General features: G+C 39.4%; 1 protein-coding gene across 7 annotated transcripts in view; it reads left to right on the forward strand.

Moving 5' to 3' along the window:
- The window catches only part of LOC140458056 (dedicator of cytokinesis protein 4-like), a 488,962-nt gene that overhangs the window by 242,009 nt on the left and 220,584 nt on the right, over positions 1–26,369 (forward strand). For all 7 annotated transcript variants that reach the window (XM_072552082.1, XM_072552088.1, XM_072552083.1 and 4 more), the window contains exons 13-14: positions 5,944–6,069; positions 23,517–23,641. In XM_072552082.1, the coding sequence (XP_072408183.1) occupies positions 5,944–6,069; positions 23,517–23,641 (251 nt within the window). The remainder of the gene's footprint in view (positions 1–5,943; positions 6,070–23,516; positions 23,642–26,369) is intronic.

Here is a 26,369-nt window from a genome sequence, read left to right on the forward strand (position 1 = left end):
GTGACAATCTGACAGAAAGTAATGGCTGCTAATCATATATTATGGCAAATTCTCAGTCATATTTACTCAAGTTGGTTTGTTTATTTCCATATGTTCTGAGGGTCCAAGCTTCTTGTTATTCTTGCAAATACATACTGCTTGCTGGGCACAGACGTCTTGATATAATACCTGCATCAACAATTTGTTTTTCCATATCTGCATTACTTGAGGAATAGTTGAGCACTGAGCCCTGGAAGCTTTCAGGCTTTCTATTTTTTTTAACTTCAGAAAGTACTTAATTAGCTGCAAATTACTTTGCAATGTCTGCTGATTGCAGAAAGTGCTGCATAAATTGAAGTCTTTCTTGTATTCATTGTGTTCTTAATTTTTCACGCTTGATGGCCTGTGCTGCTTTTCCTGTGTAAAGCTCTTTAGAATGTATTTTTGTTTGAAAAACAGGAACAAATATATTGGGAATAAACAAACATTAACTACTATTCCACATTCCAATCTCGAAAGATTTGAAATGTATCTTCAGCATCTTTATGTGGCCGGAAAAAATAGAAATTCACAGCACGGAAAGAGTCACATCAAATTGGTGCTGATTCTTAACCGGAGCAACCTAAGCCTAATCTATCTGTCACTCCATAGCTCTGTATCTTCCTCTATTTTAAGTGTTTATCTACTCTTGCATTCCAAAAGTCTGAATTATTTCATGTGACAATGAATTCCATGCTCTGAAACTTCTCTGCAAACATATTTTTTTTTCAAAATCTCTCATCACCTCTAAGGCATCATTTTAAGCTAATGAAACCTTGAAAAAAGTCAGAGCCTTTTCCTTCACACGCTGCATCAAAACTTTCAATGGGTTTAAGAAGCTTCAGGTGTCTCTGCTGCACAGAATGCTTGAGCTAAAACATGTTATAGCAGAGGAAGAGTACAGTCTATCGAATTTACCTTTGTTGGCTATCTGAAACAGCTACCCACTTAGCCACATTGCCTTGTACTATCCCAGTACTCACTTAATGCTGTTTCCAGCAGTTTTTGGAGTGAATTCTGGGTTTATGATGAAGTAGCATTTTCTGTTGGCATGTGGGGAAACTCAAAGGGATACGAAACTGAATATCTGTATAATTTATCTTCTGCTTTCATATTGTAGCCTACACTATCTGAGCTCCATGTACCATGTACGCTGTTTTGAAATATTAGTCTGCAGGATGAAGTGATGATTTAAATTCGTACCTTTAATACTTCTTTTGTCCTGGGAAGTGCTGATAGTGTGTGTACAACAGCCTTGTCAGGGATAGGATGTATTTTTAGTGCCCTCTTGTGCTTCCATGGTTGTAGAACCCTTCATGTATAATCAATATAATTGTTACTAAAGCATTTTAAAATGTTTTCATGGGAATAAAAACTGCTTTATGTTGTCCTGTGCTATTTTTGCACATTTGGGACTGTCTTCTGAGATACCAGCTGTTAATTACTTCAGAAAATCATTTGCACATCTCTCATTTTTATGCTTCACCAGTGCTGCATCTTCTACAACACTAGGTTGTTGTGTTAGTGAAAGACTGTGTATTTGTGTCATTGATGTAAATTAGAGTAGCACTAATATCTTTAATTACTAAAGCAAAACTACATGGTTCCTGTAAAATGTGACAAAAGCTGAATACACTAAAATGCAAAATTAATATTGGCTGAACTGCCATGTAAATAATTTCTTCTTTAATTTATACTTTTCCATTTTGTTATTGGAGAACATGTGCTGCCTCCTGACTGTTCTGATTGCTTAACTTTCCAGCGCTGCATTCTTGTGCTACTTCAAATTGTAAAATATATAACATGCAAACCAATATTTTTAAATATTTGTTCTTGATTTGATGGGAACTTCCAAGGGAGTAATCAAGTAACTATAAAAGAACTGCGATAAGAACATAAAGTTATGGGAGCAGGAAATAAACCACGGCTCCTCAAACCTGCCCATTATTCAACAAAGCCTTTGCTGATCTGGCCCAGACCTAAAGTACTCTTTCATTTTAGCTCAGCATAGCTATCAAATCCTTGATAATTTAAATATCTATCCATGTCCTTTTAAAATACTATCTGTAATCTAACCACCACAATTCCCTTGAGTAAAGAATTCCAGACATTCACTGCCCTCTGGGAGAATAAATTCCCTTGCACTCAGTTTTAAATGAAAGCTCCCTTATTCTCTAACTTTGTTCCCTGGTTTGAGATTTCTTGTAGTAGTGGAAACATCTTCTGAACATCTGTCAAGCCCCTTCAGAATCTTTGTATGTTTCAATAAGATCACTTTTCACACTTCTAGACATTAATAATGAAGACCTAATAAATGTTTAAGTCTGGAAGGTGTGTAATAAAAACAAAAAATGCAGAAAATTTTAACCTGTCTGATAGCATTCATTGAAAGGCAAAAAGGTAATGTTTCAGGTCCCTGACATTTATGTCTGAACTTTATCTTTGCTCCTTTGTGCACAGTTTCTGTTAAAGCTATTAAAGCAATATTTTCCATTTGATTACAGATTTCCAGCATCTGCCATATTTTGCTTTTGTGCTTTGGTTGCACACAACTTGTCCAGAAACTTGGAAATGTTTTGTGTTCTCACAACTTCATTGCTTTTATTGTTCTTTTCTTGAAAGAAACTGCACAGTTAAATTATAGATGGTTTCTGTTCCCACCTAATTCTTGACATTTTGCTTCAAAATGCCTTCAGTGGCTAAATTATCCCCATTGTATTTCTGCTGTTGTCCACAGATGAATGGTATAAATAATGGAGTGGAATTCTTAGGTTGTTAGGATCATGGAATTAGGTAAAAGATCCTGTGAGTCTCTGGCATCTGTGCTTTTGGGAATCCTACAATCTAGGGAGAAGAATGCCTTTCTTTCTATTATCCCAGGGAAAGTGGCAAAATTATTGACTTCAGTGGCAGATTTCTGCAGGCACAAAGTTTGATCCTAATATCCCTGTGACAGCTTAGATTGAGCCTCTTACATCTATCTAAATTTGGTAGCGATGGACAATGTTGCTGAAATGGAGATTACTTGGAGATCAGCTTTTGGTAAACAGTGCAAATCTGTCACTGCCTCTTGAAGTTGCTCACCTCTGACACACCATACTAGGCCTTCCTTTGCTGGAACATACAGATTCTTAGAAGTAAACAGTTTTGAATCAGGGTAATCTTACCTGCTACTTCTCACCAACACAATAATAAAGCTCCAACCAAAATGCCCAATTTATAGATTAGGAGTGATATATAACTGCTAATAGCTACTAAATCTAACTGATAATATCAGCTAAAACTCTTAATCTAAAACTATAGTAGTTTTTTATATATATGCCAGATATGGCAAATCTCTAAATACCATTACGTTTCTAAAGTTTAAAAGTGATAGACTACCTGCTAAGAAGTGAATTGGACTTGGTTGAAGTAGGTGAAATGGATGCACAACATACTCCAGCAAGAATTGTCGAAGTTTGTACTTACATTTACTTACTTCACTTATTCTGATCTGCCTTTTGCAGGAATGCATGGCTGATGCTCTTTGGATGGAGATTGAGAATTTGGGATCTCCATTTGAAATCCAGAATAGCATGCCAGCATCGTTAAAATATTGAACACAATTGACAATGGTGATTAGATATCTTCACGTACCAGCAAAGATTAAGTGCCTTAAGATGAAAAGATGAAGGCAGAAAATTGTCACAAATACTGTATAACATTATGTATGAACAACAGAATTCCAAATGTTAAAACTTTAGTGAAGATCCACAGGGTGAGGAGTTTCACTGTTGTTTTCTTCCTGCAGTAACAGAATGTTCCATTTAATTATTTATAATATTTATTAACTAGCTACAGTAAATGACGTCTTGGGAATAAATATGTGGTTCCCTGATCTGTTTGCGAATTTCATTATATTTTAAATAGATTCTTCAAACTTTACACAAACTAAAAAGTGCAATAAATGAAAAATAAACAGTTTTATCAATTGTTTGCACTTTTTAAAGGTCTACAGTATGAAGTAATTTTAAAGTACAAGACTTCATAATTCAGAGTTGCAAACTATCTTGATCATTCTAATTAGCTGGAATAAATATTCAGACTCATTCCAGTTTAAATTTGTGCATGCACTGTTGTATTGGCCTGAGTCCACTGTTGTAAAATGAGTCTTGCGTGATGTTTGGATCTGTCTTGCAATGATCTATTTGAAGTCTTTATTTTAATCTCATTTTGTAGTATGTTTTAAGATTATCATCAGGTCAAAACGTGTACCCATTTTAGTGACTATTTGTTCTTTTTTTAGAGGAACAGGTATCTGAATTTTATAGGTTAGAATGCTGCATATTTATCGGGACTTGGAGGTCCCGGTCATGACACTGGATTCCTTTGGCTATAAATTCTGTGAGCATGATCTTAACCTCCACAATAAGGAGCGGAGTTCCGAAAGCTAGTGCTTCCAAATAAGCATATTTATCAGTTAGTGTTGAAGCTTCCATCTCGATCCGTCTCTTTTTATGCTCCAACTTTGTATTAGAATTGTTTGCCTGATAGTGTTGCATAACTTTAACTGTAAGTTATATATTGAACGCTGAAGAATTTACCTGTTACAGTACTGTGCTTGTTTCTATTTTAGTTGTTCTATTATTCATTTGTAATTATTATTTTGACTTTCAACTTCTCTTTGATTTAATGGATTATTATATGGCAAAGTCATTATATTTCTTGAATAAATGTATATTGAATGCAGAATGCCAGTTTTACACAGTAGACTTGCACTTCCCACAAACTGTTTAAATGCAAAATCATTTCACATTTTCACTGGAGCACAGGAGGTTGAGAGGTGACCGAAAAGAAGTTTATAAAATTATGAGGGCAATAGGGTTGATGGTAGGTGTTTTTTTCCATAGGATGGGGTCAAATTTTTGATGTGAGAGGAGAGAGATTTATAAAAGACATGAGGAGCAATGTTTCTACAGAGGGTGGTTTGCGTGTGGCATAACTTCCGAAGGAAGTGGTGGATGTGTGTTCAGTTAGTGTTCAAAAGACATTTGGATAAGTATATCAATAGGAAAGGTTTGCAGGGTCATGGGTCAGGAGCAGGCAGATGGGGCTAGTTTAGTTTGGGATTATCATCTTCATGGACTGGTTGGACAAAAGGATGTGTTTCCATGCTGTATGACTCAATGAGGCACTTTAAACCCACAACCAAATCTTGGACAGCAAAAGGCAGGTTGCTAGCTTCCTACCCACGTGCCATCACATGGTTATTTCAAATAGATTTAAGAAATTTGGAAAATGTTCATTGGTTCATGTAAGATGGAGATTGCAGTATGCTTTTGAAGTGTTAGTTAATGTTGCTGTGAGATTGCAATGCAGGTTGGCCATTGATGGGAAACCTTGTGTGTCTTCATCTAGTGTGGTCCTTTCATTTCAAATGAGCTCATTTTGATGGATTTACTCCACAGTGTTGTGCTTCAGAAGCACTGTCAAATTTTGATTGAATTAAATAAAAAAAGTGGTTATCCCTGAGATAAGATACTTCATCATGGTGTCATTTGAATATAATTGAGACTCGAAATAATTTATAGCAAAGTCAAATGCAGAAATTACCATTTGTTAACAGGAGTTAAACTCAAGAACTGTCATTAATTTCCTCATAAGGAACAAGAGAAGCAATACACAACATGTGGTATATTGGAATGCAATAATCACTTGATTGAAATGTACAATTTAAATGTACCACTCCTGCTGACTTTCAATGCAGAATAATCTTACATGAAGCATACTCCTTAAGAACCATTTGTTTTTCTCATAAATCATTGTGAGCCCATTAAGTTCCAGAAGGCTATCCTCATTGAACTGTTTTATTGCAGAATATTTTCTTCCAAGAAGTAAAGCAATCTCTGGAAAATTTCAACATTATATATCTGTTTTGTTTTAAAGGTTTGTCTGTTGCACTACAGCTGCTACATGGAGATATTGATCAGATCCGGAGAGAATACCCAGTATTGTTCACAAGAGGTGTGGCGATCACCAGAAAATTGGGCTTTTCGGATATTATAATGCCAGGTAGGCTGAACGACAATGAAGTTGTTATGGATCATGTTAAAACAGTTCTAGGAATACACTTCATTTTCTGTCTCCACAAATTGGGTTTTGGTAAACACAAGGTCTTACAAGTAACTCATCCTCGTTTTAAAACAATGTGCTTTCTTGTTCTGGAGTATTTTATGCTGTACAAACCATGACAAAGACAATACAAGATTGTTCACTTGAAGTATTACCTTTTTAGTATTCATACTTGGCTTAAACATTTTTAATTATTTGTATTATGTATACAGTAAGTCATTGAAAAGCTATCACTATTCAGTGATAGTTGGAAGGTTGTGCCTTTGAATGTTTCAGCATATCCTCAGCATTGACATTTCAGTGCAGTGCTGAGGGAAGCTGTAAATATAAATTCCCCACTTTTCAGATCTGCTCTTTCAGGTGAATGTTAAAGATGACATGGTCGTCTTTACAGAAGAGCAGGTGTCCTGGCAAATATTTATCCTTCAAACAATATCCTCTTTATATAAAAAAAACTAATTATTTCACTGATGTTTTTGGAACCTTCCTGTGCACAGAATGAATGGTGTGTTTCCCATATTACTGCAGTAACTGTACTTCCAAAGTAATTCATTGCTATAAAACACTTGGGAGCAACCCAGGATTGAAAGGGTGTTGTATAAATAGACTGTGTCTTTTCTTCATAAGTCTTCTCTTGAAGAATAAATTGATTTCAGGACATTATGATTTTCTTTTTAGTGCCTGTTTGTAAAATGTGGGCATTGATGGCAAGGTTGGCATTGATGGCCCATCTTTAATTGCCTGTGAGAATATATTGGTTTGCTACCTTCTTGAATTCCTGCAGTCCTTGTGGTATCAAGGCTTTCAAACCAGTGACAGTGAAGTAACAGTGATATGTATTTTTAGTCAGTTTGGTATGCAACGTTAAAGGGAACTTTAAATGTTTGGTCCCCTCATGCCGTTTACCCTTCCAAGTAATAGAGGGTGCTAATTTGGAAGATGCCATTAAAATATTTTTAGTGAAATTCTGCAATGCACCTTGCAGATTGTACACTCCTTCCAACACACATGCACAGTGATAGCAGTGAGACTTCATGCTTATCTCTGCTCCAATACCTTTTGGGGTAGATAGAATGGAATTGGGTGAGTGAGGGTTAAAGACAATGAGATTTGAGAATTTAGAATTGAGGAGAGCTGCTCAGAAGTTGTGTTTTATATGCTAGATACTTTTCAAACCCTCCTTTTCACTGCATATTTAATGACACAATGTTAATTCAGTAAAAACTTGTAAGCTCCATGGTTTGTGATTTATTTTACCTTCAAATGTCAGTCATTCTAAATGCACCAAGTTTGTATGAGTAAAGTCAACGATTAAGAAACCTTTGCATTGGCATTCTACATTTATAAGTTCATAAAAACATGCGCTTTGGTCACAGGATGTCAATCGCAGTCTCATTATCATTATCTCTGTGTAATGTTCCTGGCATTAACTGTAGACTCACGCAAATGACTATGTCATTAATTCTAACTTGGCCTTTATATCTGGTGACTGGAATTTCCTTTCTCCAAAAAGGCTCTTACAGAACATCTTTAAATGTAACTGCACTTTGATCTATAATACAGGAGCTGGAAGAGCTCCTATAAACTGAAATTTAACTTTTTTCACTAGTTCATGGACTTGAGTAATGCCTCCAAATAAATCTATCTTTAGAATCTGCAGAATAAAATTGCCTTTTTATTTTAAATTTCATCAAGTAGGAGAAAGGTAGAAAACTTCTGCATATATTGCATTTTATTATATGTTCACTACTAGCTAAAGCATCATAACAATGGCTTGATGTTGAGGTGTTACATGAAAATTAATATTGCAAGAACAGTGGGGTGCTTTTTCGGAACAATGTATTAAAGTGTTGCAGCAACAAAAAACAAACAACTGTGGAGGCCGGAAATCTGAAACTAAAAACAAATTGCTGGAGAGATTCAGCAGATCTGGCAGCAACTTAGTTCTGAGGAAGGGTTACTGGACCTAAAAGGTTAACTCTGCTTTCCTTCCACAGTGGCCGCCAGATATGCTGGGTTTCTCCATTAATTTATGTTTCTGTATTGAGGTCTTAGAATAGAATAGAATCCCTACAGCATGGAAACAGGCCCCTTGGCCCTACAAATCCACACCAACCCTCCGAAAATTATTCCATCCAAGCCCATTCCCCATTACTCTACATTTACCCCTAACCTTCTCATTCCCTGAACACGATGGACAATTTAGCATGGCAAATTCATGTAACCTGCACATCTTTGGATTGTGGGAGGAAACCAGAGTATCCAGAGGAAACCCACGCAGACACTGGGAGAATGTGCAAACTCCACACAGACAGTTGCCCGAGCCTGGAATCGAACCTAGTGCTGTGAGGCCACAGGGCTAACCACTGAGCCACCATGCCGTCTCTTGTGTTGGTTTAACATTTGGTCCAAAATGCAGAAGTCCTATGACAGTGAGCTTTAAAATGGACAAACATAATGCCTTCCATCAAAAAGAACAGTGTGAAGTCGGGCCTGATTTACAAATAATTTCTCATGTCTTCATTCAGGTATTGCAGCACTCCAACATTTCACTTCCAACCATCCAAAGACCTGAGCTTAGCTGATCATGTTCTGTCTGTATCCTATCTCGTTGAAAGTTCTGCAAACCCAGGTCAACCCTTGCTGAGCTACAATGTTCTCAGTTCCATTGTTCCTGATGTTGAAATTTTCTTTCGACTAAATATTGGAAGGACCAATATTTATTTCTTTTGTCCATGCTGCAAACTCCATTCTGTACACTCAACCCCAGCTCACTCCTGGCACACTGTTTGAGACTGAACCAGACCTCTCAATGTTGATGATTGTAAAATGTACTTTTGATCATGATATGTAATCTGATTTACAGATTCAGATTTACAGATTACTTACAGTGTGGAAACAGGCCCTTCGGCCCAACAAGTCCACACCAACCCGCCGAAGCGTAACCCATCCAGACCCATTCCCCTACATTTATCCTTTCACCTAAGGCTACGGGCAATTTAGCATGGCCAATTCATCTAACCTGCACATTTTTTTTGGATTGTGGGAGGAAACCGGAGCACTCAGAGGAAACCCATGCAGACACTGGGAGAATGTGAAAACTCCACACAGAGAGTCACCTGAGGTGGGAATTGCACCCGGGTCTCTGGCGCTGTGAGGCAGCAGTGCTAACCATTGTGCCACCGTGCCGCCCACAAATATTATTATTATTGTGGGAATATTGATTATATTAGAAAGAGAGGCCCAAAGATATGAATTTGTGCCCTGAGACTTTCTTAAAGGGTCAGAAACTCATTCTGGAACAGTGACCTAAATGTATCAGTTCCAAGAAAAAACATGGCCATAGTCAAGCACCTGGTAGATTCCTGTGGTTTTAATGGAGAAGATGTTTATACTTTTGAGTTTGTGACTGGTAGTGTGAACATATTAGGCCATTAGTTTTGTTTTGATTTTAGTTCTGAAGCAAACAAGAGTTTAGTTCAGTCAAGAAAAAGGTTCCCTCTTTGCACGTTTCATTCTGGTGTAGTTGAGCTCTGAGCAAACAAGTCATTGCAGCAGCAGATTTTTGCCAGTCTGTGATACTTTCAAACCTTGGTGTGGAGGTGCCAGTGTTGGACTGGAGCGGACAAAGTCAGAAGTCACACAATACCAGGTCACAGTCAAAAAGGATTTATTGAAAATCATAAGCTTTTGGAGCACTGCTCCTTTATCAGGTGAAGTGGAGGGAAGCGCATCTCCAAACCAGAGAGTCTGAGATAGAAATCTTCAAGTTGTTGGAGTTGAAAAAGTTTAGATAATCAGAATTGTGAAAGGTGACATGTCATCAGACTCTCAAGGAATTTCAAAATTGTTTCCACATTTCAAAAAAAAGAAACTGGAAGGAGTCAGTTGAGGAGAAACTTAGAAATGAGTTAGGATAGTAATTTCTATGGGTCTGAATCTCTAACTGATAATGTTTTGAAGCAGGCTGAAACTTTGTTGTTTGTGTTAAGATTTTTCAAAATTGCCTTATTAACGTAAGTTAGTTTGTTTTTGTCTTCTCTTTTGAGTAATAAAAATTAAAAACATCTGCAGCCTCATAAATATGTTTCACTTAATAACCATCAAATTTAATTATTTTATTTATTTACTATATAATCCATCAAGCCAAGTTTAATTCTGGTATCTGACTTGTCCAGTATTATCATCAGATGGGATCATAACTCAATCAACAGAGCTGTGTAATCATCACCTGTCCCTAAACCTTTCTTATCCCATCTGATACTGAAACCCTATCCATGCCTTTAGTTTCCAAAATGGACTATTCCAATGTTGTCCTGGCCAACATCCCATTTTTCACCCTCCATAAACTTGAACTCATTCAGATCTTCGCATACCTAAATTGTACCAAGTCCCATTGTAGTGCTTGTAGATTTGTCGAATCCTGGTCCAACAATGTTTTCTTCAACAATGTTTAAAGTTTTCTTCCCTGTTTTCAAATCCCTCCATCTCATCACTTTTCCCTATCTCTGAAATCTCCAAGTCCCACCAAGTTCACTCAGTATCTCAAATTCCAGCCTCTTTGGTATCTTCTATTTTATTTGCTGTACCCTTGCACCTATGCCTTCAGCTGCTTAATCCTCAAATCTGAAAGCTTCTTCCTAAATTCAGGACTGGAGTTAAAAAAAACAGGAACTTTTGCTAAGCATATTTTGGTGAGACTACTTTTTGAGTACAGTGTACCACATTGCTCCCTGAACTTACACAGGAACTTAATTGGACAAAAGTTGATGCAGCAAAATTACATTGAAATGGGATGGCAGGGTTGCCCTGTGATGAAAAATTAAGGTCATTAGGTTTGTTTTGTCTGGAGTTCAAAAGAATCTGAAGTGATGGTGATCTCATCAAGACTTAGAAGATCCCATGAAAACCTGAAATGTTAAGTGCAAAGAATTGTTTTTTTCTGACTGGTGCTCTGGAACAATGGGGCATAGTCCTCAGGACAAGAGGTCAATCAATTCAGATTGCTTAGTTGATAATTATATTCAGGGCTAGGTAAAAGATCTTTGGACCTTAAGGAATTAAGAAATGTGGGATGGATCAGGAAAGTGGTATTAAGACCAAAGATCAAGAAGGAACTTTTGAAATAGCAATGTACTTTCAACGTGTTTTATGCCTGACTTTTATTCCGCTTGGACTTAAACCTGCCTGCCTCTCCAGTTCATCCTTGTCCTCCATTTCTTCTTTTATGACACTTCTTGCAACTCACTTCTTTGACTAAGTGAATGAATCCTTCCTTAAATGGTTCAATGTTAAATTTTGCATCCATTTTTGTTTGGGAGTTATACTCTGAAATTCCTTGAGGTATATTACTGTATTAAAGGTATTACACAACTGTTGATCCCTTTTTTCGTGTTTAAATTGTTTTATGATCCTGTCTCTTCCTATCTCTGAACATTATCTTTATTGCCCAAATTCTGCATTGTTTTGTATCTGAATATGTTGCCTATTCCATTGCACCATTAGTTCCAACACTTGTTGAAATTTCCTGCACAAATTTCCATTTCTCCAACTCTTGTTTTACTTATATTTCATCCCTTTGTTAAAATTTTGGCCACCCCTCTCAATATCTTTTTTCTAACACTCCATTGTTCTTGTTTTAAATGATATGCATTTGTGAAGTACCTTAGGAAAGTTTTGATCTAAGCTATATAAGGCAGGTTATTGTTGAACGTGTTACTCAACTTGGCACTTCAATCAACTACTGAGCAATACAACATCAGTGGAAATATTGTTTCCTTAGATAACGATTTGCAGTTATGTACAGAACAACAGTGACAACACGGACCTTTCGATGTTTTGAAATGGAGATGTAGGTGTTGGACTGGGGTGGACAAAGTTAAAAATCACACAACACAGGTTTATTTGGAAGCACTAGCTTTTAGAGTGCTGCTCCTTCATCAGGTGGCTGTAGAGTATAAGGTTATATGCCACAGTGACCTAGAACATAGAACATAGAAGAATACAGCGCAGTACAGGCCCTTCGGCCCTCGATGTTGTGCCAATCAAAGCCCACCTAACCTACACTAACCCACTATCCTCCATATACCTATCCAATGCCCGCTTAAATACCCATAAAGAGGGAGAGTCCACCACTGCTACTGGCAGGGCATTCCATGAACTTACGACTCGCTGAGTGAAGAACCTACCCCTAACATCAGTCCTATATCTACCCCCCCCTTAATTTAAAGCTATGCCCCCTTGTAATAGCTGACTCCATACGTGGAAAAAGGTTCTCACTGTCAACCCTATCTAACCCCCTAGTCATCTTGTACACATGATGAAGGATATACTCCGCAATGACCTAATGAAGGAGCAGCACTCCGAAAGCTCGCGCTTCCAAATAAACCTGTTGGACAATAACCTGATGTTGAGTGATTTTTAATTTTGACCTTTCAAAGTAAATTATTGATGGCAACTTAGTTTGGGTTAGCCTGACAATGTTGTACGAATTGACACGTCTATTGGTTCAACAATGGCCTGTTGCCTCAATTGTTGTACCGATTGACATATGACAACTGCAAAAAATAGATAACTAAGTTTAACTTAGATGATTTCTTTGAGCAAAAGTTAATTGGCAAACTCTTACATGAAAATGACTATCCACCTGATTTTCCTCAAAGCAAGTAATAGTTCCCCCATCTGTCTCCTGCTACCAATCTACAGAGGAACATAGGTGTTTCTGCCATAAAAAGTTGTTATTCCTGTTTTTAGCTGTGTCATTCTGCAATGAGTTCAGTTTTATCTATACTGTTTATTCCTTCTGGCCATGGGAAGAGGGGGAAATCAAGCACCTGTCAGTCCATTAGTCTGCAGTCGGGTAATCCAAGATGGAGGATGGGAGAAATTTCTGGCTGTAACAGCTGCTCCTGTTTTGAGGTATTTTAGGTGCTGGAGGTGATTTCCTCGAATTCTAGAGCAGCTGCTGTTCCAGCCAGAAATTTTTCCCATTCTCCATCTTGTTTTATATGCTGTTGCATTGTTTTGGAACTTTGGGGGAAAAAAGTCAAAACAACAGCAGTTTTAAAAGGGAGAAGAACAGACAAAGGAAGCACATGGTGAGGTCAGTGTATAAGAGAGAGAGAGAGAGAGAAAGAAACTGACACTGCCTTTGCTGTTTGAATTCATGTATCACTGGACATCAGAGTGCATCTAGGAAAATTTATAAACAGTGAAATTCACAACTGATCTTGGAGGAACTGTTTGGGTGAAGTTCACAGCACAGAATCTGATAAGTGAGTAGAGTGGGTTCTTTCTTGATTATATGTTTTTGGAGATATGTCTCTTGATTAAACTTAAAATATAAGCCATAACTATTAATTTAACCTGGGGCAGTGTTTGTAGAGGAAGAAGACGGTGTTATTTTCTGGTCTATAGATTATGAAGGAGCAAAAATGGCCTTTCGTAGAGTGGTATGTGCTTCCTGTCAGATGTGGGAGTTTAAGGGTTACTCCGGATTATATCTCCCATAAATTCTGTTGGTTGCAAATCTTATCAGATCAAATGGATCGGTTGGAGAGACAGTTAGAAGCAATGAGGAATTTGCAACAGCAACAGTATGTGATGGATGGCAGTTATAGGAAGGGGGGAAAGTCTCCGATACAGTCACGTAGATGGGTTAACTCCAGGAAAGTTAAGAGAGATAGGCAGCTAGTGCAGGAATCTTTTGTGGATATACCCATTTCAAACAAGTATGCTGTTTTGGAAAATGTAGGGGGTAATGGATTCTTGGGGGAATGTAGCACAAACAGCCAGGTTTCTGGTATTGAGACTGGCTCCAATGCAACGAGGGGAACGCCGGATTCTGAGAGATCAATTATGTTTGGCGATTCTCTAGTCAGTTTCTGTGGCCAGCAGCGAAAAAGCAGAATTGTGTGATGCTTCCCTGATGCCAGGATCAAGGATGTCTCAGAAAGGGTGCAGAATGTTCTCACGGGGGAGAGGGGCCAGCAAGAGGTCATTGTCCACATTGGAACCAATGACAGGAAGGGAAAGGGTTGACATTCTGAAGGGAGATTACAAAGACCCAGGGAGATAGTGAGGAAAGAGGTCAATCTGAGACTGGTACAGTTGAGAACAGAAGCGAGTTAAACAGTCAGGGCAGGCAGGGACAAGGTAGAACCAATAAATTAAACTGCATTTATTTCAATGCAAGGGGCCTAACAGGGAAGGCAGATGAACTAAGGGCATGGTTAGGAACATGAGACTGGGATATCATAGCAATTACAGAAACATGGCTCAGGGATGGGCAGGACTGGCAGCTTAATGTTCCAAGATACAAATGCTACAGGAAGGATAGAAAGGGAGACAAGAGAGGAGGGAGAGTGGCATTTTTGACAAGGGATAGCATTACAGCTGTACTGAGGGAAATACATCCAGGGACATTATTTGGGTGGAACTGAGAAATAAGAAAGGGATGATCACCTTATTGGGATTGTATTATAGACCTCCTAATAGTCAGAGGGAAATTGAGAAACAAACTTGTAAGGAGATTTCAGTTATCTGTAAGAATAATATGGTTATGATAGGGGATTTTAACTTTCCAAACATAGACTGGGACTGCCATAGTGTTAAGGGTTTAGATGGAAAGGAATTTCTTAAGTGTGTACAAGACAATTTTCTGATTCAGTATGTGGGTGTATCTACTAGAGAAGGTGCAAAACTTGACCTACTCTTGGGAAATAAGGCAGGGCAGATGACTGAGGTGTCAGTGGGGGAGCACTTTGGGGCCAGCGACCACAATTTTATTAGATTTAAAATAATGATGGAAAAGGATAGACCAGATCTAAAAGTTGAAGATCTAAATTGGAGAAAGGCCAATTTTGACGGTATTAGGCAAGAACTTTCGAAAGCTGATTGGAGGCAGATGTTCGCAGGTAAAGGGACAGCTGGAAAATAGGAAGCCGTCAGGAATGAGATACCGAGAATCCAGAGAAATTATATTCCTTTTCGGGTGAAAGGAAAGGCTGGTAGGTGTAGGGAATTCTGGATGACGAAAGAAATTGAGAGTTTGGTTCAAAAAAAGAAGGAAGCATATGTAAGGCATAGAAAGGATAGATCGAGTGAATCCTTAGAAGAGTATAAAGGCAGTAGGAGGAAATCAGGAGGGCAAAAAGGGGACATGAGATAGCTTTGGCAAATAGGGTGAAGAGAATCCAAAGGGTTTTAACAAATACATCAAGGACAAAAGGATAACTAGAGGGAGAAAATAGGGCCCCTCAAAGATCAGCAAGGTGGCCTTTGTATGGAGCCGCATAAAATGGCGGAGATACTAAACGAGTATTTTGCATCAGTATTTACTGTGGAAAAGGATATGGAAGAAATAGACTGTAGGGAAATAGATGGTGACACCTTGCAAAATGTCCATTTAACAGAGGAGGAAGTGCTGGATGTCTTGAAATGCATAAAAGTAGATAAATCTCCAGGACCTGATCAGGTGTACCCTAGAACTCTGTGGGAAGCTAGAGAAGTGATTGCTGGGCCTCTTGTTGAGGTATTTGTATCATTGATAGTCACAGGTCAGGTGCCAGGAGGTTGGCAAACGTGGTGCCACTGTTTAAGAAGGGTGGTAAGGACAAGCCAGGGAACTAAAGACCAGTGAGCCTAACATTGGTGGTGGGCAAGTTGTTGGAGGGAACCCTGAGGGACAGGATGTACATGTATTTGGAAGGGCAAGGACTGATTAGGGATAGTCAGCATGGCTTTGTGCATGGGAAATCATGTCTCACAAACTTGATTGAGTTTTTTGAAGAAGCAACAAAGAAGATTGATGAGGGCAGAGCAGTAGATGTGATCTATATGGACTTCAGTAAGGCATGCGACAAGGTCCCCCATGGGAGACTGGTTAGATCTCATGGAATACAGGCGTTTGGTATGCTTTCTTTTATTGGTCAGAGTAATGAGTCTGGGAGGTCATGTTGTGGCTGTACAGTACATTGGTTAGGCCACTGTTGGAGTATTGCGTGCAATTCTGGTCTCCTTCCTATCGGAAAGAGGTTGTGAAACTTGAAAGGTTTCAGAAAAGATTTACAAGGATGTTGCCAGGGAATGGAGGATTTAAGGTATAGGGAGAGGCTGAACAGACTGGAGTGTTGGAGGCTAAGGGGTGACCTTATAGAGGTTTACAAAATTATGAGGGGCATGGATAGGGTAAATAGGCAAAGACATTTCCTGGGGTCAGTGAGTCTAGAACTAAAGGGCATAGGTTTAGGGTGAGAGGGGAAAGATATTAAAGAGATCTTAGGGGCAACTTTTTCACACAGAGGGTAGTACGTGTAAGGAATGAGCTGCCAGAGGAAGTGGTGAAAGCTGGTACAATTGCAACATTTAAGAGGCATTTGGATGGGCATATGAGTAGGAAGGGCTTGGAGGGATATGGGCCGGGTGCTGGCAAGTGGGACTAGATTGGGTTGGGATATCTGGTTGGCATGGATGGGTTGGACGGAAGGGTCTGTTTCCATGCTGTACATCTCTGACTCTATGACTCTATAACTATTGGAATGGAGAAGTTGCATTTAAATCTGGGAATTACTGGCACACAATCTAAAGCAGGTGTGACAATTTAGTGGAGTTTCTTTTGCAGATAATTTTAGACAGTCTTGGCTTTCACGTTCCACATTGTCGCCACAAACAGCTCTACTCCCCTCCACCCCAGACTTTTCAAACTGTTTTCTATTGCCAAATTTTCCTTAGATGCTGGTCCTATCATGGGATCATCTTGTCTTTGGAAGACAGAAAAAGTACAATATATCTGATTTTAGAAGAACTTTCTGATAGCCTCCTTTATGTACCAAAATGTCACAGGCAGTTGGCAAGAATGCGATCCAACAAAATTTGACACTAAATCAGATGTAGGCATAAGAACCGATGACTTGTTAACATCCCCACTTCAATCTTTCCAATGGAGGGAAGGTCATTGATGAAGCAACTGAAGATTTTTGCATCTAGGACATTACTCTGAGATAATTTAGATCTGAGATGACTGACCGCTAACAACCATAGCCATCTTTAGTTGTCTCAGGTATGTCTCCAATTCCCTTGATTCGTATTGATTTCAGTTTTCAACAGGCTCCTTAATGTCACCCCTAGTTGAATGCTGCCTGGATGTTTAGGCAGTCCCTTGACATTCTACACTGGAGATCATCTCTTTTCACCTTGTTTGAACTGGTGCTTAGTGGCTCTGGCAGAACCTAAATTGAGCATCAGTACACAGGTTATTGCTAAACTGCTTGATAGCACTGCTGATGACTCATTTCACCATTCTGGTTCCTTCAAGGGCAGTGTGATACGTGATAATTGCCTGGATTAAATTAAATCTGTCCTATGTGTGGGATAGGGGATACCCAGGGTTAAATCATAGTTAAATCATATAATCCCTACAGTGTGAAACCACCCATTTGGCTCAACAATTCCACACCAACCCTCTGAAGAGTAACCCACCCAGACCCATTCCCCTACCCTATTACTCTACCTTTCCCCTGACTAATGCACCTGACCAACACATCCCTGAACACTATGGGCAATTTATCATGGCCGATTCACCTAACCGTGTAGTTATTCTCAGGATTTTATTCAACAATGTCAGGATATTGCTTGACTAATCTGTGAGATAGTTCACCCAAATTTGGCATTCGTGCCCAGGTGTTAGTGAGGAAGACCTGCAGCATTGACTGAACTGAGTTCACCATTGTTATTTCTAGTGCCTAGGTCATTGTGTGGTCGATTTGGTTTCATTCCTTTGAGACATTTTTAAAGTCAATTGATGCAACTAAGTGGCTTGTTATGCCATTTGAGACAGCAGTTAAGAGACTCATTTTGAGGGATGAGTTGAAAAGGAAGAAGATTGGCATGGGTGACTGCCAGTGAACACACCAGGAGAGAAGATGAAGAAAGTAGGATGGGGCAATTAAAGTTGCTGCTCTTAATGAGTCAGTGCTAAATGCCAGAACAGCACATCAAAGGATGCCAAGAGAAGGAAGCTTTAGGCAACAAAGCAAGAAGGTTGAGGTGTACAAAAAGGTCGGGTCAGGGAATTGGAAGGATTGAGTATCTGAGAGTGAAAGAGGGAAAGGATACAAAAAAGGACAATAGAAAAAGATCTAGAAGGAGTAAACAGAAATGAAGTTAATAAAGATGAAAAGTAAGTGATTGACTCAGGTCTGGAGCAATAACAAAAATATGCAAATAGGTGCAGGGTAAACTCAGGTAACAGACCTAGCTGTATTTAATAAATGAGAACATATAAATCATGACAATAATTGAAAAATAAGCAAGACTTCTGAAAATAAATTAACTTATTTGGAATTCAGCCACAGGAAATGAATCTTGAAAATGACTCTGATTCATAACTACATAAGATAAAGTTTGAAAACAATGTGAAGAATTGGATTAACTAAGAATCCAGAAAGAAGCATGAAACACTCAAACAGAAATTACTTAAATCTTGACAGACTTGCTTTCAAATTCTGCAGACTGAGAATACTTATTGCCCTTGTACGACTAATGCCATGGGATTTTGTATATCCATCTGTCCAGATAAATAGACAGTTAGTTTTGCATGTCATCTGACAGTGATAATCTACCTTTGGCTCATTGGTAACTTGTATTTTCCACCCCTTCTTTTAAATAATACTATTGTTTATGCATCTCACCATAATGCAGTAAAATTGGCTTTTTCTGATCTTGAATTGAGATTAGAAAACTTGTCTTGTGGTTAGTACTTCCTGCAGTACGAATAGCAAACAAAAAGAGTCGAGGAGGTATTTGGTGTTGTTAGTCTTTTCAGAATTGTGCAAACATTTCCATATCCATTTAGGGGTGAGAGGAAGTCAAATGTCTCACATTGTTCTCAGGAAGTTTAAAATAGACCTTCCTGTTCCTGTGGGGAGGGCTTGAAGGTCGGGTCAGGAAATGCAAGCATTAAGCCAGTGGTCCAGTAGGTCTCTCATTTGAGTCATCTTCCAAAGGTTGATCATGATCAGAGCTCTAGCATGGCAGTGATAGGTAGCCAGCCGGCATAATTAATTCCTTATTTATGGGCTGATTGTGTCTTTGCCAGGATCTTCCCCGTGGCAGATGGGTCGTGCTCTAAGAGCTAAACCCAACAGGAGGCAAACTCTTGAGGCTGGCCCGAGAAGATCACAAAGTCACACGCAATGTCCTGCAGGAGCAGCAGCCCCACAACTACATCCATTTGCCCTCCTGTGGATGGATTCACTTCCCTTCAACATCCACCCCCAACCCACCTACTGCCATCAAAGGTGTGGCTACCATTTAATTTATTAGATTGATTACCTCTTTAGGAGGTATCTCAAGAGTCACACTTGTAAATTCCTTCCTCCTCCAGTGGCAATGCCCACCTCTGCCAGTCAGGCTACCACCTTTCTTCCTGTTTACATCAGCAATCTGCCTGTCATCTTCAAGTGGTTCTGGGAAAATCTTCCAAGCAGGCAAATAACACCCACCGATGGCTGGAATTGAGGAAGAGCCCCAACTCGCATAACACCTATTCAGCACTTCAGATAGCTGAAAATTTACAATTTTTTCTAACTAGATGTTTCTGAAAACATACCGCAAAGAAAATTTGTGTTATCACATTTTCTCCATCTGACAGAACTGACCTTTCAGGTATTGAGTATCAGTTACATTTGTGACCAGACCAATTATCAAGTTAGCATGGAATCTAAACAGACTGTCAAATGTAATACTATCCAGTATTGCCATTAGTGAGATCACTACGAAGTGAGTGATTGCAGCTTTTTTTGATTCGCTGCCGGGTTGACCCTGGCTGTCAATCTGGAGGATTTTCTTGGAGGTACTCTGGATGGCTTCATCACTGCAGTAGTTGCTGACTGGCTGACGGTCTCCTTCAATGAAGTAAAACAATCACACAACACTAGGTTATAGTCCGACAGGTTTAATTGGAAGCACTAGCTTTCGGAGGGCCACTCCTCCAAGAGGTGGTTGTGGAGAGTAAAATCATGATCACAGAATTTACAGCCAAAGGAGTCCAGTGTCATGGAGATGTGATATTTTAAACCATTTTAAATTAAATATTTCTTCTTTTTGAATGGGATATGCTGGTTTCTGTTCTTTGATATGAAAATCCCAGAACTTCATTTAAATTACATTCTCTACCACCTGATGAAGGAGCGACGCTCCGAAAGCTAGTGTGCTTCCAATTAATAGTGTTTCCTGTTGGACTATAACCTGGTTTTGTGTGATTTTTAACTTTGTACAGCCCAGTCCAACACCGGCATCTCCAAATCATTCTCGAGCTAGCTCAGCTTTTGTAACAATAGGTGTGAAGTGCGTCTGCATCCCAATGTTGAGTCAGACTGAAAAGCCCTCTGCTTAGTTTTACAAAGATTCATGCAGTTTTTGAGCAAATAAAATGTAAATCTGCCAAAAAAATTCATCCCATAAACTTTCCTATATATGTGTGTGTGTGTGTGTGTGTGTGTGTGTATGTGTCAGTCATGCAGTGGGGTGACCTGTGGCGCAACATGAACCCAAGGTCCTGGTTGAAGCCATTCTCATGGGTACCAAACTTTGCTATCAGCTTCTGCTCAGCCAGTCTGTGTTATTGCTTGTCCTGAAGTCCGCCTTGAGGGGTGGTCACCTGAAGATCCGCAGCTAAATGTCCTTGACCGCTGAAGTGTTCCCTGACTGGGAGAGAACACCCCTGTCTGATTGTTGTGCAGTGTCCATTCAGCCATTGTCCTAGTCTCTGCTCAGTCTCAGCAACGTATCATGCCTCAGGGCATCCTTGCCTGCAGTGTATGAGCGAGACCACGTTGGCTGTGTCACATGAGCACTTACCACGTACATGGTGGGAGGTGTCCCCAAGTGTAAATGTGTTATCCTTGTTGACACACTGACACATCTTGCAGTGGCTGCCGTGACAGGGTTGTACGGTGGTGTTGTCCTGAAGGCTGTGCAGTTTGCTGTGAAATGTTTAAAGTTTGGTGGTTGTTTAAAGGCGAGAAATGGAGGACGGTCTTGGCCAGATGCTCCTCCTCATCAATAATGTGTTGAAGGTTGTGAAGAACATGGCTTCTGGGAAGTACTAGACAGCGAAGGGTAACCTGTCGGTTGCAGCCCGTGTCTGCCTCCTGAGGAGGTCATTCCGGTTTCCTGCTGTGGCATGTCGAAACTGGCAGTCAATGAATTGAGTATCATACCCTGTTCTTGTAAGGGCATCCTTGAGCACTTGACTGTCACACTCCTCCTCAACTGAACAGATCCTGTGTATACGGAGGGCTTGTCTGTCAGAAATGGCTGTTTTAATATGTTTCAGGTGGAAGCTAGATCAGTGTAGCATCGTGAGTTACCCGTGGGTTTGCGGGACTGTAAGGTCCTTCAGTGAAGACAAGCAATTCTGCAGAAAAGATAGGGTCCTGCTTTTGTTCTTTTCTTTAAAAAATTTTTAGGTGTTACGTCTATTTTGGAATTAAATTGATCTGAGAAAAACTGATATTGCAAACATTGATTCACAAATAGAAAACAAACTCCACCAGTAGAGGGCAGCGAGTTCTCATTATCACAATAACTGCGTAGGTGGTTTTACATGAATATAGCATTCGGACATATTTTGTGTGTGGGAGTGCAGCGAGAATATTTCTCCCTTCGATAATGTTATCATTATAATTTTGCATTAAAAGAAAGAGAATGAAATTCACAGAGGGCAAGTTCACTTAAAACTTAATGAACAAATAAACTGCATCATGGCCTGTAGAGAGCAGAAAGGTATGGAGCTTTGTACTGAGTTAATGATTTCATTGGAGACCACAACAGTGTTTCTGCAAAGCACTTCAGCACTATGTGGAAGTGTGAAAAATCAGCAGGGAGCCTACTCCTGCAGTCAAGCGAATCCTAATAGAAAATTGTCAAGTGAGGACTGTGATAGCCAAAGTGGAGATTACTTTTTAAAATGCATCCAGTGCTGCTTTTCAAATTGATTTGTTTTAGTCTAACAGCAAAGAAGCATTCTATTTTTGGGTTCAAGGAATTAAAATGAAGTAACCGATGCTGTTTAATTAATGAAAAGAAACCGAAGGGTTCAGATGAATAGAAACCCAGGGATTCAAATGCAAGGCCCATGGAGTTTTGCTCACGGGAGTATAAGAGCACAAGGGTGAAGTTGTAATTGTCAATTCATTAATTATGTTGGTTACATCACTATTAAATAGTATGTGCACTTTGCATAAAGTACGTTAAAGCTTTTGAGGCCATTCAGTACTGATAGAAATCCATAATTACAAAGAAAAAAACTTGACAAACTGCAACTGTTTTCAGTTGAATAAAGAAGGTTAGAGACAGCTGTTACAGTAATTTTAAAAATTCTAAATTTACTCATTGAAATACTGCTTCCTGGAGGAAATTTCATTCCCCGGCGGCTATTAACCTATGCTGATACTGAGGAAAGGGGTTAGGAGAACACTTGCCCATGTTGAAGCATGCCCTATTTTGCTCCCTGGAATGCTGAGATTGAAAGGAAAGCTTTACTTAAGGGAAAACTGGCTAACTTTGGAAGCAGAAGGCTGTGGAGAGAGTACTGTGCAATAAAATAGCTTCCAGTAAGTCAGGTAATGGTTATATACTGGCAATTTGTATGGTTCTGTACAATGAAATAACCTACTGATTGGTATATAGAGAACATTCTCTTTGGAAGGGTATGAAGGAGTCCTGTTTCTTCTGGAGCTGTTGGCTAGGCTAATGTTTGAAATTATATAACATGAAAGAAATCAGTGATACAACATACATAATACAAGTAATTCAGCTCACAAGACCATGCCAGTTCTCAAAGATCTATCAATATATCCAACTTTCAAGTTCTTGCCCTTTTACCTGCACATGTTGCAATAATTAATGGACTGGGAGGTATAATACTCATAATTTGTTTTATTTCCGTGTAGTTTTACCAAAACTACTGTATGGTCTCATAAGTAAAATGTTCTCCGTTCTCATTTCTGCAGTGTAAAAGCTTTAAAGTTAGTGTCTTGATCTGGAGTGACATTTTTGGTTTTCTCCTCCCCAAACAATGAGTTTCCGATCCCTGCCTCCTAATGAACTGTCAAATTAAATCCAAGATTTCCAGCACCAGGAAAGAAAGAAAATTGGAAGTATAATTATCCCAGCAATATTTAGACCCATCTAACCACAATCTGGGAGCAGACCGACTCTTGCCTTTTTGCTACTGTTGATGCACTGTTCTGAGAGACCCAGGCGCAAGGTTAAAAATAAAGGAAAACTTATTCAAGGTTTTAACAAAAAGTACACACTTTTTTCAAAGATTTAATTAACTCTGTAATAAAGTGTTTTCCCTAATGCTCATTTTGTTTACTCAGGTGACATCAGAAATGACTTGTACGTAACACTGGAGAGAGGAGAATTTGAGAAAGGAGGCAAGAGTGTGGCCAGGAATGTGGATGTTACCATGTACGTTTTAGACAGTGAGGGACAGATCCTCAAGGTAAATAATTTTTTTTTATTCTTTGATATTTTTGAATAAGAGCAATGATTTCCCAGTGTTGTCCTGCCTCAATAGGGTGCATTTTGAGGCAGAAAAACGTTCTGTACCACGACAAGTAGATGGGCTCTGCTACATTTTGTGTCCATCAACTTTTTCCCCCCTCTGTCATGATTAGATTAGATTCCCTACAGTATGGAAACAGGCCCTTCGCCCTAACAAGTTCACACCGATCCACCGAAGAGTAATCCACACAGACCTATTCCCCTACCCAAGTTTACTCCTGACTAATGCACCTAACACTGAATAATTTAGCATGACCAATTCCCTTGCCTTGCACATCTTTGGATTGTGGGAGGAAACCGGAGGACCTGGAGGAAAACCCACGCAGACACGGGGAGATCGTGCAAACTCCACACAGACAGTCGCCTGAGGAGGGAATTGATGTCTCAGGAAAGAATCCAGCTCCCTCCTAAAGGAAGGGAGGAAGAAACAAGCACAAAGAACAGATCATTCAGCCCCTCAAACCTATTCATTCAATTGTATCGTGCCTGATCGATACCTTCCCTCTTCACAAGGCAATAGGTACCTGCAAGGGATAGAGATAAATCAAACAAAAGGCAATAAGTTCAGACGTTGTTTAACGTGAGAAATTATGATGTCATGCACTTTGGTAGGATGAATCACAAAGCAGATTATGATGTAATTGGAGAGAGACTCCCAATAAAGTGCAACACAGAGGGATCTGGATGTTCTTGTCCTTGAAACACACAACTTTAACATGCAGGAGCAGCAAATAATTAAGAAGGCAAGTGGAATTTTTGCCTTCATTTTTCGGGTTGTAGCTTAAAAATAGATTAGTCTTGTTACAGCTGTACAGGATGTTGACGAGGTTGCACCTGGCTGGGTACAGTTTTGGGCGCTATATTTAAACATAGAAAATCGGAGCAGGAGTAAACTAGTCAATGCTTCAAGCATGCTCCACTATTTAATATGATTGTGGCTGATCATCCAATTCAATAGCTCAATTTTCCTCCTTATCTTTTGATCCTTTTAGACTCAACTGCTATATCCAACTCCTTTTTGAAATCACAGTGTTTGGCCTCGACTGCTGTCTGTACTGGCGAATTCCACAGGCTCATCACTCTCTGGGTGAAGAGACCTCTTCTCATCTCAGTCCCTTAATAGTTTACTCTATATTCTTTGACGGTGACCCCTGGTTCTGGATGCCCCTGTCATCTGGAACATCATTCTTACACCTACCCTGACTTGTCTTAAAAAAAACATAAACTGATGTTCAAAGCAGTTCAAAAGAAATTCACGAATAAAGAGGTTGACTTACTAAAAATGGATAAAGAGGTGAAACATTTATTCATTTGCGTTCAGAGAAATGAAGGGTGATCTTATTGAAGCATACAAAATTCTAAGGTTACTTGTTAGGGTAGATGTTGGGATGATATTCCCACTAGAGAGGGAAGAAAGAACAAAGAACAGTAAAGCACAGGAACAGGCCCTTTGGTCCATCAAGTCTGTGCTGACACAATGCCTTTCTAAATGGAAAACCTTTTGCTTCTATGTGGTCCACGTCCCTGTATTCTCTGCCTGTTCATGTAACTGTCAAGCTATCTCTTAAACGTTGCTATTGTATATGTTTCTACCACCTCTGACAATGCATCCCAGGCACTTACCACCCTCTGTGTAAGAAAATGTGCCTCTCACATCTTCTTTTAAATTTTCCCCCTTTTATCTTAAATCTATTTCCCCTAGTAATTGACAGTTCTACCTTTAGAGAAAAACTCCAACTATCAATTCTGTCCACGCCTCTCAGAATTTTGTAAACACAATCAGATCACTCCTCAGCCTCAGGCATTCAAGTGAAAACAAGCCAAGGTTGTCATTTTTCCAATTTCTCCTCATAGCTAAAACCCTCCAAACTGGGCAATATCCTGGTACATCTTTTCTGTGCCCTCTCCAAAGCCTCCACAACCTTCTGGTAGTGTAACAACCAGAACTGTACGCAATATTACAAATGTAGCCTAACTAAAGTTCTATACAGCAGCAACATGTCTTGCCAATTTTTGTACTCCATGTCCCAACTGATGAAGGTAAATATGTTATGCACCTTCTTGACAACTAATTCACATGTACTACCACTTTCAGGGAACTGTGCACCTATTTGCCTCGATCCCCCTATGTTAAAGCTTCTCAGGTTTCTGCCATCAACTGTATACTTGCTCCCCCCCCCTCACTTTAAACCTTCCAAGATGCATCACCTCGTATTTGTCTGGATTAAATTGCATGTGCATTTCTCCACCCAAGTCTGTAGCCTATTGATGTCATGCTATATCCTCTGGTAATCCTCCTCACTATCCCCCAATCTTTGTCTTCCACAAACTCACAAAGCAGATTGCATACATTCTCCTCCAGATTGTTTATATGAATCACAAACAACAGGGGTTCCAGCATTGGTCCTTGTGGAACATCATTGGTCACGATCTGCAGTCAGAAAAAAACCCTTCTTTCCTCTATGACCAAGCCAGTTCTATATCCAGTTTACAAGCTCATCATGGATCCCATGTAATTTTATCCTCTGCATTAACCTGCCATGAGGGACCTTGTCAAAGGCCTTGCTGAAGTCCACGTAGACAACATCTACCGTCCTGCACCCATCAATCATCATTGTCACTTCCTCCAGAAACTCACATAGTTTTCTGAAATATAAACTTTCCTG

Source organism: Chiloscyllium punctatum, chromosome 32 (assembly GCF_047496795.1).
Source record: "Chiloscyllium punctatum isolate Juve2018m chromosome 32, sChiPun1.3, whole genome shotgun sequence".
Taxonomy (NCBI): Eukaryota; Metazoa; Chordata; class Chondrichthyes; order Orectolobiformes; family Hemiscylliidae; genus Chiloscyllium; species Chiloscyllium punctatum.